We start from the raw sequence: 20,899 nt of genomic DNA, 5'->3' as shown, positions 1-20,899 counted from the left end.
CAAACCGTGACAAGTTCACTTTAATCCTTTAACCTTAACTTAAAAATAACAGTTTCAGTTTTACCATATCCAAATGATCAAAAACCCAAAAGGTCCTGAAATGATCCTAAATTATTAAACAATTAAATTATTAAACCCTAAACCCCCCTTTATCTTGATACATTTCATGTGTCAAGATACTATACAAAACTTAAAAATGCTCAGTTTCCCCACTCATGATCCAATCTATGTCATAAAAATAAACTTAAAACAGAACAGTTATCAGTCATGTGTTTCTTCAATTAATGGTAACTGAGTTACATCAAAAAATATTTCCCCTTTAGCATTTGGCATTCTCCCAACAATATACTATAATCCCATAATCTAACCCCAGTCAACAAAACAAAAATTTTTCTGGTAAAAGCAAATTGTTTGTCCACATGTATTCATCCTCACATTCACTCACACATTCACTCCATATTTTTGCTAATAGTGGAGCGTCCCGCGCCAGATTCTCCACCCTCAGCAAAATGAGCTCAGTCATTTTTTATTTTCCATAGGAAAATATTTCTTTATGCTTTTGGACTGGATTGACTCGCATAAAATCCTTTTTACAGGGACTTACGACCTGAATAGTCCCCAGGTAGCTTTCTCCTCAGCCAATTGTAATCTGGAAAGCCCCCTTATATTTGCTCTTCCCGAGAATTTTCAGCGCCGTTATTCACTGTTGCAGGCCTGCTTAAAACAGAAATGGAAAAAATAGAGCTGATTGTTAGCTCATAAAAACAAAACAAAATCACCTGACAGGTTTTCTTTAAGTGCACTGTTACAAAATAATGGGCCCAATTTTTAGACATGTCCATGTTTCCTAAAACTCCCTCTATTAAAAACAAAAACAACAACAACCCGAACCTAACTGACAGAATCAACCCATCACCACAACAACCTCAACAACCTTAAACACACAAAAGTTTTGCCACCACATAATTTCACCTCCTCAATACACCGAAAGTCTCATTAAAACCACACAATTTGCACACAAAAATCACCCCCTTATGCTCTGTAACATACTTCAATTCAGCATAAAACATAACCCCCCTTACAACAACATATCACTAAACTATAAATTTCCTACCCAAATCTGTACTTCTCTTCTCTGCTATGCTTCCTCTTCTGAAAGTCACTTCCTCAGTCACACACACACACACAGGAAGTTCCTTCGTCACCACTCACTCCAACTAATTTGCATACTGAGTCATCTCTCAATGAGTTGCTGTAACAACAGAAACATATGTTTAAACATTCCCAACTCATTAAATCATTTTATTTCTTTCTACAGTGATCACTGGTTTTGATCACTCAGTACGAGAGAGCACTCCTAAGTCACTCTTTTAAAACTACTTTAATCACTTTTTATTTACATAACTCACTCCCTTTGTCATATGGCTTCTTCTATTCCTCAATTACAAACTCAAATGCATTTTATTAAACATTCACACCATTGTATCATTCATACAAAATAGCAAGCTGTTCTTCATTGCATATGTTTGTGTTCTTAGCCAGGTTTAATCAGTGTCTATGCATTAAACTCCATGAGCTTGTCTTGTCTTTATAAGGTTAATGCATTTTCTGTTTGTGTGTGTGAATTTGCATATTTTGCTTTTGCAGTGTGTCATACTCCTTCATAATTTTGCCTTTAAACAGTCAATTTACTCCTTCCCAAATTTACTAACCCAAATTCTGATTTCCTACCTTAAATAGCAGCATTCCTTGTCCTCAGCCAGAAGGTAGGGCTCCACTTGCCACTTACCCCCTTCACCTTAGCCCAGCGGCTTTACCCTTAAGGTCCCGTCTTCTTCCCTTCATCTCACCCGTGAGTCTGAGCTCACCAGGACTGAGTGAGGCCGAGTAATCGTGGCTGTGCCTGCCTTAGGTTGTCCCAGGGTTTTGAGGTGGGATCTTACCCGTCATGGGCTATCCAGCCTTCCATACTCGCCTGATACGGGGCCCAAGTGGGCAGGGGAGGGAACACACTGGCTCTGGAAATTAAAGGAGTATAAGCTGCTTCCTTCATTGCATCTTATATTAAACTATCTCACTTCTGATTCCTTCCTAGAATAATTTCACATATGGCACTTTGTGTATGTGTGTTTTCTATTCATTAATGTAATTGTCAGTTATTTTCTCTCTTCATTTTACCTTCTTTTGTTTGTTTGTGACGTTCTACTTTAGTTCTACTAAACCTTGATGTAAAAACAATACACCCTTATTTCACGCACACACTCTGCATTTTGCCTACGCACACACTTCTCTCTCAGACTTCCTCTGTTCACACACCACCTTGCACTCACTCTACTATCAACTTTCATAGTGTTATTATTATTTAGTGTTTTGTACACCTCACACAGAATCATTCAAATCGAGTACTCACAGCATTCACATCACAACCTTCAACTTTCACTTTCAATCCTGCAAGACGCAGAGATGGACATCTCCTTCACCTAACATAAACTAAATTACCATATCAACATACAATTACTGAAATTCAAACTCAAATACACCGTCTGTTTTAATAAAGTCAAAGAGTAAACAGGTGTACCAAGTGTATGTACTTATGTGTTTTTAAACTGAAAGAAAAAGAAACTCAAACTCTTATAACATCACTCATGCCTCTCTCAAATTAAAAACACTTTCAAACTTTAAAACATCCTACTTTACATCACCAAAGAAATACCTCTCACACCTTTATTCATCATTTAAAACCTTCTAGTCACCGCATTCACACTTAAACTGTGACCAGAGTTGAGGAATATAACTCAAAACACACTTTCCTAAGAGTATTTTAGACATGCTTGTCATAATCAAAAAGAGCAAGTCAAAAACAAACAAACGAAAAATTGAAACCTCCATTAATTCTCACCGCACACACAAGAAATTGAAAAAATAAACCACACCAGCAACTATTGCTGGAGAAAAGTTACTACTGCAAGTAATGTGTTAGTCTTAAATATATACAGTGCACTCAATATATTTATATATCTGCATCCAAACTCAGTCAATTACTATACATCCACTACGGCAACTCAATACTTTATTTATAACCCTCTAATAAACATAAATGGCATCTTAAACACACACTCTACAATGTTTGCAGCAGTATTTGTAAAACCAACTGTGGTTTAAACAGTTCACTGCTTACTCATTTGCATTTTCACTCACACACACACCGTCTAAAAATAGCTCCAGCATTGCCTCAGACTCCTTTCACACAGAGATCTCTTATTTTATATTACAAAGACATCTTATATTTACAACCACTGTCAGATCTGTCAGCTTTAGCGCCTACACAATTTAGACAAATTTAAAATAACCGCCCAGCGGATAAACTCCCTGAGTTTTTTGCGACCAATTAACCAGTATCAGACTCTACTGTTTCTGGCCTCATCTCTAAAATCCCTAACTCAATTTAAAAGCGTCAACCAACCCAAACTTTGCCTGAAGCTCTATTTTTGGCGTTTCACAGCCAAGGCTTACCCCAAAGTGTTAAGTTAAAGTTACACGCCCGAAGTCCAACTTCTTCTGACCAAAAAAGCGCAGGTACCGTTCCAAACGGTAAGGAGACTCTAACTCCTAGCTATTTTGGAGGTTCCCAAGTTCTCCCTGGTTGCCAACCGTACTAACCCTATTCGCCGATAGGTCAGGGCCAAGCGTCCTTGGCCGGGAGGGAGCGTTACCTCCGAGAACTGCGCTTCCTAGAACCCCCACGGTTCCGTTCTAAAATAATTTATAATACTTTGAAACAACAATCAACACCCAAAACAAGTGTATAACTGAGGCAGGTGCAACCTAGTGGTCAATGGAGACTCCAACTCACAAAATGACCGCTCAGGTCCACTCTTATGACCAAATTTGGACTCTAACCAACAAAATAACCAATTCCCTACCAAACTACTTGAGACTCGAACTCAATTTCTTTGGGACTTCCACCCAGTATTTAAACTTTTCTTATCAGACTCTTAACTGCTTCAACTCATGAAATTTTCATCAAAATCAAAACAGACATGCACCAGTAATTTCAGTGAGTAGACTTAAATTTTATCATGTCCAATTTGGCACACTTTGGAAATAATTCAACAGGTAGTGCCTTACCTTTTGGATAAGCCGGCTTATGCCCACTCACTTCGACCACTGGAATTCATGTCTGCCCGTCAGACCACCTAAGACCAAATTTCTCCATCTACACCTCCAATTCTCCCTCCTCAACCACCGGACGAAGCCCCCAAATGTTAAGGTTCAAAATTGAGGAAGGAGAGTACAAACCACCCTTGGTCCAGAAGCTCTTGGTCCAACAATGATTTTAATGAACACACGTGTGGGAAGACACTCTGTACGCAGACAGCCAGTAGTCCTCGACTTAATCAAAGCATGAACAGATATTTTATAGCATCAGGGTTTGATTTACTGACGCCCCTTCATGCGTCACAGATACATTTTATACATAGATCAGATCAACACCACAATGACTTTTCACCCAGAAAATCATCTTCTATTTTCATGGCTGGTACTTTCCGTTCTTATCTTAAAGTGAATTGTTCCTCTTTCTTGTCGAGACATAACTAATCTCTCCTCTAAATAAATCTAACTAATGTGTGTGTATGTGTTGACCTCACATGCTCTTTGTGTCACCTCTTCACCTCCAACCTGCTGTGTCTCGTCCTCAAATGCTCTTTCTCAATTCACCTGTTGCACTTCTGACCTTTCACTAGACCAGAGGCTCACTGAGACTATGTGTATGTCTTCTACTAAATAAATGTTTTAACCAAGAACCTCTACTAAAACCTTAATATAAAATAATCTGATATATAAGTGTTTTGTAAGCATGTATTGCAATTCCTTCTATGGCTCCAAGTCACTTGCACAATAGATTGTCCGAACATCGCGCCGAACAAAGCTTCCGACCCCCAATTAATTGACCGAGCTCCAACTCTTTAATAAGCACAGATATGCATTGTGTATAAAATAGTCATAACTGCACCTGAAATACAAGGTCAACATAATAACTGTATGCATAACATCTTAAGGCCTTCTTAAAGCTATCTGTTACATTGTTAAAGCCTCGTCTTAGCCTGCTGCTCAAAATAACTTTCACTTCTGCAAAACTCTCCAAGCCTGTTTCCTGTCCTGTTACTTTTAGCCTTTCTGAAAGACACACACTGTTCAACCCCTGAATGCAATATAAACTCCAGATTATATTGTTAATGCAATGGTAATAATGATGATTATTTAACAATAGCAGTAAAATAATTTCCCTGCTCCACAGGACCACATCAGTCCAGCTCTGAGGTCTTTACACTGGCTGCCTGTCCGTCAGAGGATAGGCTTTAAAGTTCTGATGCTGGCCTATAAAGCTCTGAATGGTTTAGGACCAAAATACATCAATGACCTCCTGACCCAGTATGAACCATCCAGATCCCTCAGGTCATCTGGATCCGGTCTTTTATCAGTTCCCAGAGTCAGAACCAGACACGGAGAAGCTGCATTCAGCTTTTATGCTCCTTATATCTGGAACAAACTCCCAGAAAGCCTCAGATCAGCTGAAACACTCAGTTTATTTAAATCCAGGTTGAAGACTCACCTGTTCTCAGCTGCATTTGAATAAAGCACCAAATCCACACTTTTAAGCTTAAATTTCAAAACTTACATTTAACTACTGATTTTATGTACTGTTCTGATTTTATCTGTTTTGATTTTATATACTGTTTTGTTTGTTTGTTTGTTAATTAGTTTGTTTGTTTGTTTGTTTGCTTGTTTTAATCAATTTTAAATCATGCTTTTATTTGTTTTTATTTCTAATGTCTCTGTAAAGCACTTTGAATCACCTTGTTGTTGAATTGTGCTATACAAATAAACTTGCCTTGCCTTGCCTTTTTTTTATTCATGATCACTGGAGGCGCTTGAAATTTTCATGATTTGAATTTAAGTTGATTTGAACATAGTTTTTATGCTTATATATTCAAGGCTCATATGACAAGGTCCAAGCAAGCAAAAAAAAAAAGGAACTTATTCAGCTTAATTGCACAAGTCCAAAAAATCCACAAGCTGAGGAAAACTAAAAATTCCAAGAACACAAGAGGCAGCATAGACGAGAAGAGGAAAGACTTTGGTGATGAAAACAGGAAAGACAGGGCTCTAAATATTCACACCGAAGGCCAATCAGAGCAAGCAGATACACATGGGCCAAACTAGACCCAGGCAATAAAAAATATCAGACATGGGAGGAAGTAAAACTACACATAAGACTCCAGAGGAATATAAAGCAGGACATGAATAACAAGAACCGAAGAAGCTAAAACATAAACAATAACTAGCACTAAAATACAACAAAATAAATAAATAAATAAATAAATTAGTTATTCTTGACCAAGAATTATTAATTTCCTTTCTTCTTTCTTAAGAAATGAGCTTGATAATCTTCAAGACCTATTCAAACAAACAAAGGTGAATAAAACAAGCACACACATTATTACTATTTGTTTTTTTAAACTTAGGTTTCTTGAGATGGAGATGAATTAACTAAATATTCTGCTTGTTACGGCTACTGAAAAACTATTTTATTTATTTAGTTCATTTAGTCATTTCACTTTTTTTGCTGCCATGCAGAAATATTTTAAAAATAATTTATCTTGAAGTTTTGACTTAAGTTCAGCAGAAAATTCAAGTTATTTTCTCAGACATTTGAGCTAGTGAGTTCAAATTTTGAGATGCAGAGCGGAATAAATTTATTAGACCGTCTATTGTTAACTAGAAGAACACACAAATATTTAAAAAATGCCTCAAATTTGTTAAAAATGAAAAATCATGTTTTTATTTATCAGACAAATTCCTGCTGAATTCATGTTTTACACCCAGTTCTGAGAACACTAGACTTCTCTGAGATGTTAGAAATTAAACATAAACATCCAAGCAGTAAAAAAATGTTTCTGTTCAGGAAAGAAAGTAAATATTTCTACATATTTGTCAAAACTCAAAAAAAGAATACTGACTTTTGAGATAATAACCTGAAATTTTGACATATGGATGCCTTTTTCCCCAGAGGTGGAAACAAGCTTCCATATTTTGATGTGTTGTGTCAGATAACATTTATCATCAAGCACCTAATATGTACTTTTTTCACCCACAGGAGATGTTACATCGCATAATTTTGCTTTTTGTGAGTCTGGTATTTTTGGAACAAGTATCCTTTGCAGATTTTACTTCTTCACAAATAGGTAATATGAAAACGTTTCAACTATTTCTATTAGCTTTCAGTGGTACAGCACACATACACGTAGCGACAAGAAAATACACCATCTGACACTTATCACCTATTAGGACATAATAAAATAATCGATCCTTAGCAGGTCTTAAAATGAGGTAAATACAACCTCAGATGAACAACAACTCAAAACATCTTACACCATGTCACTTTTTTCCATGTGGGAAAAAAGATGTGCGCTTTTCACTGCTCAGCTTTCCAGTTGCCTTCTTGGCTCAGCACCACATACGGCTCGCTCCCTGGTCCCGGCAACATCCTCAAAAGGGGAGACATGATCAGATGATGGAGGTCAGGTATGTGAGTCAGCCTCAACTGACACCACACCCTGAACCCATTGCTCCACCCCTCCGCTGCAGCTGAGCCACAAGCCACACTCCGACGCAGACATGTTATAATATGTGTTGTTGTTTATCTGAAGTAGTATGAACCTAACTTAAAGGACCAAATTGTTTTCTATTATATTTTTCACACAACTGCAAATCTCCAGATTGCTTTACATGTGTACTTTCTTACATTTTCTTGACTTTGTTTTCTGAAAAATGCACAGAAACCACACGTGAGACAGAAGACTTTGAACAGCTGAAGAAACTCAGGAACAGATTCACTTATATTGCAAGAAGCTGTAAAGATATCAAGGACCGATATGGTGAATATGAAGGTGAGGACAATACAATCACACAAATCACAAGTCATAATTATTTAACGGGCAACATTCAGGATATTTCTACCCTCTTAAAATGAAACTATGTTTTCTTAATACTTTGTTTCCAGATGGGGTGTACTACCTCACCACAGCTAATGGCATGCTGTACCAGACTTACTGTGATATGACTACTGCGGGAGGCGGATGGACGCTGGTGGCGAGCGTCCATGAGAACAGCATTTATGGAAGGTGCACAGCCGGCGATCGCTGGTCCAGCCAGCAGGGCAACAATGCTGACCTGCCTGATGGAGATGGAAACTGGTCCAACAGAAACACCTTTGGAACAGTAGAGAGCGCCACTGCTGATGACTTTAAGGTAAAATCCGCCGTGGTGGTAAAAACAGTGCTGGAAAGTAACATTAACTGAAGCACTTTACTTAATTTACTTAAAACTGATTGTGAGATCATAAAATGCAACACACTGCTGTGGTTAGTTTGTTGGAAACTCATCAGTTTCTTGCCAGATGAATTGTTTAGACAGAAATGCTCACAGGATACAACAAGAAGAAGCAACAATTAAATTCCTTGGTTTATCGTCTGATTGTGAATCTTAACCATGATGTAAATAACAGTATTAAACACCAATTAATATCATAGATAAAATATTTACCATAGGAAAAAACATTCACTTTAGTGTCAAACACTTTTGATATTAAAGTATATTTTAGCTGGTTATAAGCTACAGTTCCAGCTTATGTCACTGAATTGGTTCGGTGCAGGTGGGCGTGGGATGTCACAAAAATTCTATTTGAAAAGAAAAGCAAAATATTTGAAAAGCAAAATGGAGCAATTTATGATGCAAAAGAAGTTAACTGGGCCAGAAGTGTTAATTTGAGTCATAACTATGTGCGTACCCTCACACAGAATCCAGGTTACTATGATATAACAGCTGAGGACATGTCTGTGTGGCACATTCCCAACAACTTGCCGCTGGAGCACTGGAACCAAGCAACTGCAGCCATCCTCCGCTACCACACTGAAAACCAGTTCCTCACATTGTATGGAGGAAATCTCTTTCAGCTGTTCAAGGTAATTAAAGCTCTGAAGAATTTATTAATTTGTTAATTTCAAAAACATTAATGATCAAGAGGAAAAGCTTCTGAAAATTGATCCAGTAGTTTAAATTCTGTAGTAAATCAGTCGTTTCCCAAGGTGGAACGTTGGTGGAACGTTGGAACGTTTTAAAGTTTCAAAAATTCCTGTGAAAAGATCGTTAGTTGTCTGCTGCATCAATGGTATACTTGTCCCGAGAAATAAAGGCTGTGAACTGAACTTTGAAAATATCACAGATACATGTCTACTACTTCCTCCAAAGAACAATGCAAACTGGTTCTAACGAGAAAAGAAAGAGAAGTGAGAGACCCCAGAGCACAACTGAACAGGAGGATGACTCACTGGTCACTTTATTAGAGATACTTAGTTGATACCAACTTGGATCCCCTTTGCCTTCTGAGCTGCCTCAATTCCTTGTGGCCAAAGTGTGCCAAGAAAATATTACACCACCTTTGCATCACAACCAGGCTTAATTGTTGATACAAGACAGGATGGAGCCACGCCTTCATGTTGTTTATGCCAAATTCTGATCCTGCCATCCACTTCAAAATGTTCTTGGAAAACGTTTTTTTTTACTGCAGAATATAAACCACTGGATCAATTTTCAGAGGCTTTACTCTTTACTTTTATACATATATGTGTGTGTTTCTGTGTGAGCGTGTGTCCATACATACACACTCATGACAAACCCCCCCAACACTGTTGCAGCAATATCCGGTGAGATACAAAGTTGGAACATGCAGTGACAGAGGGCCAGCTATTCCCATCATATACGACCACGGAGACGTGGAGTCCACCAAAAAGTTGTATGGACCCAATCCAAGAAGTAAGAAGCTCATTTAATCAGATTGAAAATGATAATTTGGATCATTAGAAGACAATTAATTAGACAATTAATGTGTAATAAGAGTCTTTTACATATTTTACACATAAAATAGTTGTTTAAACTTGCAACACAAAATGAATAACAGAGTTTTTAAGTATTTATGAAAGTACTCTATTAATTAAACCAGTTGTCATATGAATTTTTATTTAATTATTTAATTTGTTTGTTTGTTTGAATGAAAGGGGAGTTTGAACCAGGCTTCATCACTTTCAGAGCAATAAACTGGGAATCTGCGGCCATGGCTATCTGCTCTGGTGTCAAGCCGACTGTCGGTTGCAACACTGAACATGTGAGTAATCAGTCGTCACACATCTGCCAATACTGTGTGAGTACACATGGTGTAAAAACCCTGTTTTTAGTATTGTATAGGAGGAGGAGGATATTTCAACCCTGAGGAGCAGTGTGGGGACTTCCCATCGTTTGACTACGACAGACTGGGCAAAGAGCAAGGCTGGAGCGCCTCCAAAGAGATGACCGAGGCTGCTGTGTTACTGTTTTACCGCTGAGTGGGTTTGCGTAGCCTCGACTATAGTCAGTCCCAGCTGTAACCAGATCAGGTGACATCAGATTTATTTGTACAGCCATCAATCATAAAATTTCTCTTTTATTGGAGAACAAATCAGAAGTTGACAGTGAAAGAATCATTTGTAATTAAGCAACACAAACCGTAGATGGCACTGCTGAACTGTGTAGTTACACGAAACATTCAAAGTTGTTTTTACTGGAATTAATTTGACAGTTTGTCTTAGTCAGCAGAGAAAAAGAAAGATGAACTGCGAATAGATTTCATGGTCACGGTCTAACCTTCAATTTTTATGAAAAAAAATTTGCATGTAAGTCATCCTCATTATTATTGACGAGCACATAGACCTAAAATACTCAGGACTAACCAGTGAAACGGAGTATTTTTTAAATGTTGTGTCCATTGCTTCCACTGACAGCTCATGACATAAAAACCTTCAGGTGGTCTAGAGGTCACCTATAGCTGAAAGACAAACTGGCCACGCTGGCTGGATATAGCCATGGACTTCAAACAGATGCTGGAGGTCTAAAGCTTGCACATTTGTTCCCTTGTGTGATGTGTGTCCTCTGATTCTTGGAACTAAAGATCTGATTAATTAAACATCAAATTTTCACTGAAGGTTTAGTAAGAAATGTGGTAAAGATGAAATGCGTTTCCATGGAAACCCTGCTTTGATTAGAATGTTATTAACCTGATCTAGAGCTATATTAAAAGCTAAGACTAGGTGTGGCTTTATTTAACCTAAAAGACAGACAGACAAACAAATGAACAAACAAACAACACCCACACTTGAAAACTAACTGAAATGACTTTTTGAAATAAAAACAAAATACAAATATTTGCAGTAAATGTCCTTACTTGTAGTTTTTGACAACACAGCGAGTATGACGCATTTGTTTGATGAGACATGAGATAACTAAACGAGCAAATACCCAGCCTCACAAAGTGTTGTGTTTTTATTGTAATACCTGTTTTAACTTTTCCAAATTTTAGCTGGACAAACACTCTTCATATAATAATAATAAGAAAAGCAAGAAAAACAAAAATCCCTTTAAAACTAACACTGAAACTAGCCTAAACTGAATCCAAACCTTTCTAAACAGTAACACCAGAGCTGAAAATACAAAACTGTAACATTTAACAACGAATGCTGAGCTTGCGGTAAACGTAACTGCTTTTTTTTTTTTTTTTACGTCTCTACCATTTCACTTACCTGACTTCTTACGACCATGGGTCTGATACAACCTTTGGTTAAGACAGCTAACGACTGCACTGCAAGCAGAAATGATGAATATAAATGTAGGTATTCATTTTTTTCTTTTTAGGAATAATGCACATCTTATTTATTTAATAAATAAATAAATATATTTATATCCCCCCCTCCTGTATGCCACTCTACGAGTCAGCTGAGCTAGAAACTTAAAAAGAAAAACAAAACAAAACTCTTATGGAAGAATACTCTACTCGGAAAACATGTATTGGTAAAATATAGCAAGAATAAAATTGTTCTAATTGTTATGTGTATGCTCTGAATTCCTCAGAGACACTAAAAGAAAATGAAAAACAATTAAGATGATTAAATATTTAACAAGTTAAAGAAAGGGGATGAAACGGGGTACAGGTGAGGATTTCCGGTGTAGTCTCGATTTTCTGCACTACGCAAACAAAATTCAAAATAATGGGAGTTTATTTTTCACATTATTGACCTCCAGTCTTTAATAATCATTCTCCTCGGTGTTTCTTAGTGTGACAGAAAAGCAAAGCTGAGAAGTGTGAGGTAAATATTGTGTTTAATAAACAAACATCAGTCAGGGAACTGACATTAGTCTGGGGATGGAGACGGGGAAATATATAAAGCACAATGCACATGTGTAGTGGTGGAGGGGGGGACATATTTATCTGTTACACAAGGTGCCCCCCGTACAGTAGGAGCAGGAAGTTCTATATAACATACAGATCAGGATCCAAGTCTACGGTACAAAAACTTAGCAGCAACATGTTAACATCGGAGACCAAGGGGCTAACAAAGTAGTTTCATTTAGAAAAAAGTCACAGTATTCTTTAAGCATAAATTTGTTAAAAAGGTAAAAACAGTCCTAAGCATCCTCTAGGGTCAATGCTACTCACAAGATCTGTGTGTGAAATACATAGGTAGGGAAATTATCTATACATTTATACTCTAATATAAAGACCTTCTGGTAATGGCACAGTACAAACTTCCAGGAAACGCGACAAAAATATACAATGTCTTCACGTCACATTTGCAGATTAAAATGTAACTAAAGGTCTCTGGCAAGCACAATAGTTTCAGTGATCCAAAAAAAAAAAGAAAAAAACAACTTCTCACCATTTTGTTAGTTCAGCTATCTTGACAGATTATGTCTTTTTAATACAAAAATAAGGACAAATACTGTATAAATTAATATATATTAAAAGAATCAGATTGATACATGGGGAATCTACTGAATAAGTACAGGTATTTATGATACAATAAATACTTGTCATTCATGACTGGGGGCAGAATAAACGGACTGAAGTGTGTTTATCCTGGCAGGTAATAGGTTTACCTCTATAGGTGAGAGTATTTATGTGTGTTTGTGTTTGTGTGTGTTGTTCAGTAGCTGTAGAAAATAGCACATGATTGAGCACAGCTGTGTGTAGGATCATGCACACAGTCTCAGAGGGTTCAGGAGGTCTGTTAAAAGGGAGACTGCAGACTGCAGTGGTGATTTCTTGTGAAGGTTGTCACTGCTCGCCCTCTCCCAGTGCCTTAACGCAGCTCCTCCTAGTGGTGAGTCTGTGGTACTAAGGTTACTCCTAAAACACACAACTGGGGGACAGGAAGCAGGAAGTCTGTGGTCAGGAAGTGGTCAGCTGTCAGTGACACGTCAGTCCTCCAGGGAAGAGACAAGTGTGGCACACCATTAGAGTCATCATGACCAACAAAAAGAAGTAGATAAAAGGAAAAAGTCAACTTCTGTGTGTGTGTGTGTGTGTTTTTTTTGTCTTTTTCGCCACTTCATAATAAAAAATAAGTCTGTTTTCGTACTTTACAATACAATTCGACATCCCCACCGAGGAAGCATCAATCATCAGTCCAGCACTGACAAGAAAAGAAACTTTTTTTTTGTTTGTTTTTTAAGGGTTTAAAAAAAGGTGGTGGGGGGTACTGTGCATGGTTTCCTCACGGGGAATTGGGATCTTGGACAACAGGGGGTGGGGGATCAAGTAAGGCGAGCAGGAACACAGAACATGTCTGGAGAACAGAAAAATCTGCTGAGGGTGTCGTCTCTGTTTTTTCTTTCTTTTTTTTTTTTTATGAAGAACACTTTGTACAGCCGCACTTGACAACTTTCTCCACTTCCTGGACAAAAGAAGACCCGTCAGTGCACTGGAACGTGTATTTCCTGCGTTTGCTGCGAAGGGGGGTGCAGCAGGTGCCCTGTCCTTCTGCTCCCCCCGGGCAGCTGCCTCGACACTCTAAACGGGAGACCTTCTCCTGGGTTTGGCACGCCGCGTAGCCTTGCTGTCTCTGGTAGACATCTCGGACCCGTTCCCCTCGGCAGGCCACCTCTGCGGACACAAGGAACAGAAAGAATATTTGCAAGGTGTCCAAAGTTTTTACTGAGAACTCCACCAATTCTGCACATCATGGGAAAAGGTTGTCCGGCTTTGGCAACAAAGTAAGAAATATATTAGGAATGATACGACACAAAGAGGACAGCAAGAAGAGCAAGAAGAGGGAAAAAATGGCACGAACATGAAGAATAAAGAAAAACCCTTTCTAGAAATAAACTGCTGAGTGAACTGTTCATAAAACTTTCGGGTTTAATTTGGTTCAATGGCATTAGTTTAGTAGAAGTCGATGTCTGCTGCTGGTTCAACTAAATTCAGATGTAAAAGAAAGTTTTTTCTAGAAGCCCTTTTAACAACTCGACAGCTGAAAACTTGATTTTTGTCAATCAAACACTTTATTTGTTTCATATTTAGGAATTTGGTAGTAACATTGAAGTGATACTACTACACTACTACAAAGACTCGTAGTACGTGGTATGAAAGACTTTCTGTATCTGGTTTTGTGTCAGTGGAGCTGAGTCGGTCTGTCCTTCACTGCCATCCAGTAAGCAGCGGCTGGGCCCGGAGCTCGTCAGGATTATCCATGATGGACGGTGACCTCATCTCCACCACAGCTTCAAGTCAGGTTTCCTAATTAGTTTATTCAGTCTGTTGGTGTCATCAGCTCTGATGTTGCTCCGCCAACAGACCGCAGCAAAGTACACTTCAATCGCCTCAAATGGCCCATCAATTTGTTGCACACACTGAATAGCTCAGCCTGAAAAACTGGCCTGCCATGTGTGTATTTTATTTGAAATTACAACACAATTATTTACAAATATTTAAAAGTAGGAACACTACAATAACGGGGTAAAAGGAAATGAAGAAATAATGAAGAAATAATTATACCTTAAGTAATGTGTATGTACTTTTACACATGCTATATATGTATAGTTTTGCTTTGTATAGCATAGTCCTGAAAAAATATGACTTGTTCTAATGTATCTACCTTAATGTTTTTGTAGGTAAACAGAATTACAGTGTAATTCTCCTGTGGAGCTCCTGTGCTGCTCATCAACACAGCAGACAGCTCTCCTCAGTCTTGCATCTGTCAGGTCGTCAGTAATCCATTAGATGGTGGATGTGTTTACTGACACGTTCTGTAGCTTCTCTACTGCAGCAGCGGTTGGATTGTGTTAAATGCACTTGAGAAATCAAAGAGGATGATCCTCATTGTGCAGCCATTACTATCTAGATGGGAAGAAGCTCTCTGCAGCATGTAAATGATTGTATCATCATCTCCCAGACTTGGTCTGTTTACAAACTGCAGAGATTCAACACTAGCATATTAGGCACCTTCAAAACATGTGATGTGAGGGCAACTGGTCAAGAGCTGTTAAGCTGAATCTTACGCTGTCCATAAATCTGTGAAATGAGTTGACAAAAGTAGTATCCAGCTCAGAAAAGGAAATGCCCTCGATACACAGACATACTTGGTTCTTTCTGATTTACCAGTCCTGGGATATAATTCCACTAATATAAAGCCATGTTACCTTTGCAAAAATGTATTCCTGTAATGCTAAAATTAGTATTAAAAAAAGGTTTTATTATTCTGCAGAGTTTGCGGCGCTCCATTACAGTGGGGAAAAACAATAAAAAGCTGGAACTTGTCATGCTATATGTTGCATGAGGTGACAGCAAGTATGCTGATGAGAGGTTTGCTGGGCTGCATGCAGGAGGGAAAATTAGTAAAGAAAAGCTGACGTTAACATGCGATCAGGTGGTCTCACCTGAGTAACCCCTCGTGTGGGATTAAGAGGAGGCTCAGGAGATGCTGAGTTGAAAAAGCGACAGGTTAGAAGCGTCAGTGCAGAGAGATTAAACACTTTGAGACACACGCTGCTGAGACACTTTAAAGAGAGTTAGCAAGTAACAGAGAAGCTCAGACTTTGTTAAAAGAAGCCCACTGGAGTATTAGATTATTATTTTTAGAAGAATTAAGGTAGTGTACCGAACAGGCATCCGTGTTTCGCTTACCTCTGTCACACGCCTCTCCTGTATATCCGCTGTTACACTCGCAGTACGCCTTGCCCAGGCCTGACACTCTACATTTGCCATGTTTGCAGCGAGACAGGCTGCAGGGGTTAGCTGGATCCTGGTCCTGCTCATCACAGAGGACACCAGCAAAGCCAGGCTGGCAGCGGCAGGAGTAGGAATAGGAGTTGATTGGGATGCAGGTACCGTGGATACACCTGTAGGGTGGAAGAGGGAAATACAGAACGTAAAGAACTGGACAGACAAATCGTGGTCTCTCTTTGAGAGCCATTGCACTAGCTGTGGTTTTAGACGAAGCGCAGAAACACTCACTTGTTGCCATCACAGGGGTTGCTAACTTGCTGGTCACACAAAGTTCCCGTCCAGCCTGCGTGGCATGTACAAGTGAAACCGCGGTGTCCAGTTGGGTGGCAGTCACCTTGGACGCAGGCCCCTCTCTGGCACGGCTGACAGCCCGGCTCCACCCCATTGCCCAACCACTTTCTGGTGGTACTCTGGGTGGTTCCAGATCCTGGGAGCCCCGCTTCAAGCCCAGCTCCTAGATCCTGGAGCTTCCCGTTGATGTAGAGGTTACGGAGGCAGCCATGGAAGCTCGTGCCGTTACGGCCACCCGAGCTGTGCTGTAGAGCCGACAGACCGCCAGAAGCCGAGGCTCGCTCTGGCATCCCTGCATGAAGACAGAAGTATCTCAGCGCCTCATTTAAGATGATTAAAGATCATCTTAATTATATTTTTGTGTGTATGGAAATAAAATCAGGTCCAAACTCAACGGGAAAGCTTTTTATGACTTGGTGCTTCACACCTAGCCTCTGGCCACCTGTACATAATGTTTAAATCGAAGTATTTATACTATAATTTGTATTAAGTATAATTTGTATAAGTATTACGATATCTATCTGTTCTACAACACTTACACAGACACAGCCATTAAGAATATACATAGCGCTGAGTCCTTACCTCCCACATAAAGTGGAGAATCTATATTGAGTGTGGACTGCTTGTTGAGGGAGTTGATGGATTTGGGCGGCCCGCCATCGATGGACAGAGACAGAGTCTGATCTGATGCTACTAACTCCACGGCATGGAAATTACCATCATTCACTGTCTCCACACTGAGAGCGAGAGAGAGACACGAGGGAGAAATTCACTTCAGACATCTGTATCATCCATCATGTGAACGTGGAGCCAGGGAACGGGCTTTCTGTATACCTGTATATAGCAGAAGGAGGATAGGATCCAGTGTCGTAGCTGACCCTGAGGCGTCCCCTGTACAGCTCCATGGCAATGTGATCATTATCCCCTTTATACAACAACACGCCACTGTCCTCATCGGTAGCAATCTGAAAACACAGCAGGATCGCCATGTTAGTGGCCTACAAGTGCACATAGTTCTTTTCACCTGCTGTAAGAATTGTCAACAAAAAACAAGTAAGTCATTTTCAGGTATATGTACTTTAGTTGTGTATTTATTTTTCTGAAAACTTATCACTTTTACTTCCTATGTGTACACAAATATCTCTGCTTTTACTCCTTACATTTTCAAAACAAACTTTAGCTTTCAGATATTTAAGGGGAGTTATTATTTCAAGTCACTGCACAGAATATCTATAGATCTTTTATAACTCTGTACTCTGGGGTTAAAGCAGGCCAAGACATCCACGTTTGTGCAGATGTCTGTAAGTTGTGGTCGGAGTACATCAGCATCTAGCGAGCATAAAGGAAATAATGTTTTTAAGGTTCACAGCTCAGCTCCACAAACATCAGCAAACACTCAAACTGTTTGTGTGCAGTTTGTCACACAGTGTGTTGCTAGCTAAAGGTTCAGCTGCTGTATTTCCTGGATAGAGAAAAGAATGAAAGCTAACTTCACTCTGAGATGGAGAAAGATTGAAGACAGACATTATTTCTAAAATGAAGGACTGGAGAGTTAAAGATTTACTTATATTTATATTCAGTTCGGCTCAGCTAATCGCAGCCTGAACACAAAGAAAATCTAGTTATGCTCAAAATAAAAATGATTTCTAAGTGATTATTTCCCCCACAGCCCAACCTGCTAAATCTCACTTTAACCTGAGAATATACTCTTTCTGTTTAGTTGTGGAGGCTGAATCATCTGCAATACAGGCAAAGCAAATTCTACATCACAGCTGTTCAAATTAAAAACAATATCATTAGAGTTTAAATTGAAATAAACTTTGCCTTCCTCTTACTTCACTCTCACTTGGGTAAAGAGATCAATTTTTAAACACAAGTATCTGCATCTTCAACTTAAACAAAGCATGTGTGTACTTCTGTGACCCCTACTTATACCTGCCTACTTAAACCTGAAATTAAATCAGCATCACAAACTTGTTGTGAGAGTTCCTGTTAATACGTGCATTCACATGATTTCACCTACTTTAACTCTGTTTTGTTTGGTTTCTCTAGAAGAGAAATTGAAAGGCAAACCTGATGGTTGGTGTTGCTGCTGTGATCTAAATGTATGCTAATACATGAGGAGCACAAACTGGAGATGAATCTTTACAAACCCCTGAAGGAAATCTGACTCTTTAGCAGCTAAGCGCTCCACTATGTTCACCAGCCAGTCACTAACTGTGTCTGCATGCCAATGAGAGTTTAATGATAAATATTCTGACACAGTGAAATTATAAAATCTGATGGGAGGCACAGATTGTCATGGACCACAAGGCTACATGTGTTTTTGTTTTTGCTCTCTCTCTCTCCTTGGCCGCTCCGCCTGGGCGGAGCTCATTGCGGCCTCCCGCCCTTGGCCCACACACCTGTTTGCTATTATGTTGCCATTACGTGATGCCATTTAAGGCCGGGACACAGACCTTCTCATCGCTGGATGATTGTGCAAGACGCATTAGTGATCCTTTCTAGCTTTTGTGAACATAGCTTGTGTAAAATCCGTGACTTTGTGTAATCCGCCTTTCCCGTGTGACAGTTTTCCCCAGAGAGTGTGTGTGTGTGTGTGTGTGTGTGTGTGTGTGTGTGCGCTGTATAACACATGACCTCCCAAAAAACAACAAAAAAAATTCCCTAATGCCATGAGTTTTCTCAATAAATAAATAATTAAGGGATGAAGGAAGAGAGAGGTGCTTTTAGATATTTTCCAGCAATATTTTCTGTTTTTTTTGGAATAAAGATCTGGTACTATAACTTTATGAATATGGACTCTCAGGAGTGTAGCTCAAGTTAACACAAAATTACAGATGCTCGAAGTCTCTAAAATATTTGGATGTCTGTAGAAACCAAACGTTCACAGGTAGGGGACTGATTTTTAGTTTACAGCTTTGCATATTCAAGGCATGCAACATTCTTTAAAACAGTGCCAATCAGATGAATGGATTCACAGGTATATAGACACACAGACTCATTTTTCCAGTATGAAACTGTTATTATTTGTTTATTTAAGAAAACCAGTCATAAGAGCTGTAAGCAAATCTGTGATGGTCAGGTGGGGCCTTTCTTTTAAATTTCATGATTTGAGATGAAGCTTGTTTGTGAAAAAGCAGAACGTAATCAAAATCTTGAGCTATTGTGTTGAAATGTGACTGAATAACTCAAAATTTCAAGTTATTTTCTCAGAAGTTAGAGTTACTACATTAAAGCTTTGAGATAAAAAAGACTTCATTACAAAAGCTGTTTTTTTTTTTGTTGTTTTTAAGAAAATAGTAGATCATTTTAAATATAAATTATTTAAGTGTGTTGTTGTGTGCTGGTTTTTTTTGGTAAAACTGACCGGTGACTCTGTTTACTCTGAGGGGTCACAAGCTCAAAAAAAGTTTGGAAACATTTTCATTTCAAAAATTTCAAAAATATTTAACCTGAAATGAAACGAAGCAAAAGTGCAGAGCTGCATTTAATTTAAAGAAGGTCACCTGCAGGCTGATGTTGGTCTGTGGTGAGAGGAGACTGGAGGGCAGCTGCAGGTACGACTCGCGGTTGACGAAGTTGACACTGGCGAGAGTCTCACAGCGCTCTCCCTCGTAGCCGTGGAGACACTGGCAGCGGGGGTCTGATCCCACAATGACGCACTGTGCCCCGTTGAGGCACTCGTGGTTGTCACAGGGGCTGGTGCGAGGAAGGACCATCGGAGGAGAGAACTCGCAGAATAACCCACTGAAACGCACATTGTAACACACGTGGAATACCGTAAGAGTCCAGATCATTCCCTTTATTTGTTCCTTTTATAATTATTATCAGTTTGTGGTACGGCTGCTAGAACATACAAGCTTAAAAACATACTTCTTCGGTGCTTTCAGTTACAGTTGGATTTTTCATCATTTCAAATGTGAAAGTTAGACAAATCCAAAGTCCAAAAAATACCACACTGTACTACTACTCCAGGGACCTTGAGAAAAATAGTATGTTGATCTCAATAACTGACAATACACACCAGGGGGAGCTCCTCATATATCAAAAACTGTTGGCATGTGTGACTTCCTCTGTGGTGCGCAGCTCACCTGTACCCTTCTGGACAGATGCAGGTGTATCCATTGACGGCATCGATGCACTGACCGCCATTCTGACACTTATTCTCTTCACAGTCGTCATAATCCAGCTCACAGTGCTCGCCGATGTATCCTGGAATGCACTCACACCTAAAATGAACACACACACACACACACACACACACACACACACACAGAAATGCTTGTTGTTACTGGACTCGCAGGGATACAGCTGTTCTTTGTGGCTGCCTGTGGTTAGATTTGCTCTAATTGCATGTGGAAGATTTCCTTAACAATAAAAAGAAAACATGTCAATTGCTTCGTGACCCAGACAGTCCACAAATCCTAGAGAACACAAACTAATCTAATTTTT

General features: G+C 39.1%; 2 protein-coding genes across 5 annotated transcripts in view; one reads left to right on the top strand and one right to left on the bottom strand.

Moving 5' to 3' along the window:
* The first annotated feature begins 7,162 nt into the window (after positions 1 to 7,162).
* LOC146707818 (intelectin-like) lies at positions 7,163 to 11,628 on the top strand. The gene is made up of 7 exons (XM_085460893.1): positions 7,163 to 7,245; positions 7,828 to 7,952; positions 8,066 to 8,313; positions 8,862 to 9,026; positions 9,759 to 9,876; positions 10,119 to 10,225; positions 10,296 to 11,628. The coding sequence occupies exons 1-7, from the start codon at positions 7,163 to 7,165 to the stop codon at positions 10,440 to 10,442; spliced, it is 993 nt and encodes a 330-aa protein (XP_085317019.1). The 3' UTR covers positions 10,443 to 11,628.
* Positions 11,629 to 12,128: 500 nt separating this feature from the next.
* slit2 (slit homolog 2 (Drosophila)) overlaps positions 12,129 to 20,899 on the bottom strand; it is a 104,544-nt gene continuing 95,773 nt past the window's right edge. For all 4 annotated transcript variants that reach the window (XM_085459353.1, XM_085459354.1, XM_085459355.1 and 1 more), the window contains 7 exons: positions 20,539 to 20,676; positions 19,954 to 20,194; positions 17,279 to 17,409; positions 17,027 to 17,181; positions 16,382 to 16,736; positions 16,052 to 16,266; positions 12,129 to 14,032 (listed from right to left, as the gene is read on the bottom strand). In XM_085459353.1, the coding sequence (XP_085315479.1) occupies positions 13,776 to 14,032; positions 16,052 to 16,266; positions 16,382 to 16,736; positions 17,027 to 17,181; positions 17,279 to 17,409; positions 19,954 to 20,194; positions 20,539 to 20,676 (1,492 nt within the window). In that variant the 3' untranslated portion in view covers positions 12,129 to 13,775. The remainder of the gene's footprint in view (positions 14,033 to 16,051; positions 16,267 to 16,381; positions 16,737 to 17,026; positions 17,182 to 17,278; positions 17,410 to 19,953; positions 20,195 to 20,538; positions 20,677 to 20,899) is intronic.

Source organism: Copadichromis virginalis, linkage group LG6, assembly GCF_057382275.1.
Source record: "Copadichromis virginalis isolate Kocher_CV1m ecotype Utaka linkage group LG6, C_Virginalis_male_GT1.1, whole genome shotgun sequence".
NCBI lineage: Eukaryota > Metazoa > Chordata > Actinopteri > Cichliformes > Cichlidae > Copadichromis > Copadichromis virginalis.
This window is presented reverse-complemented; position numbering and strand designations above follow the sequence as displayed.

What these genes read in the sequence shown, in the direction of transcription:
- LOC146707818 (XM_085460893.1), top strand. Translation starts at nt 7,163, where the DNA reads ATGTTACATCGCATAATTTTGCTTTTTGTGAGTCTGGTATTTTTGGAA. An exon ending in GATTTTACTTCTTCACAAAT is followed by an intron (nt 7,246 to 7,827) that starts AGGTAATATGAA and finishes GACTTTGTTTTC; the next exon opens with TGAAAAATGCACAGAAACCA. An exon ending in GTATGGACCCAATCCAAGAA is followed by an intron (nt 9,877 to 10,118) that starts GTAAGAAGCTCA and finishes TTTGAATGAAAG; the next exon opens with GGGAGTTTGAACCAGGCTTC.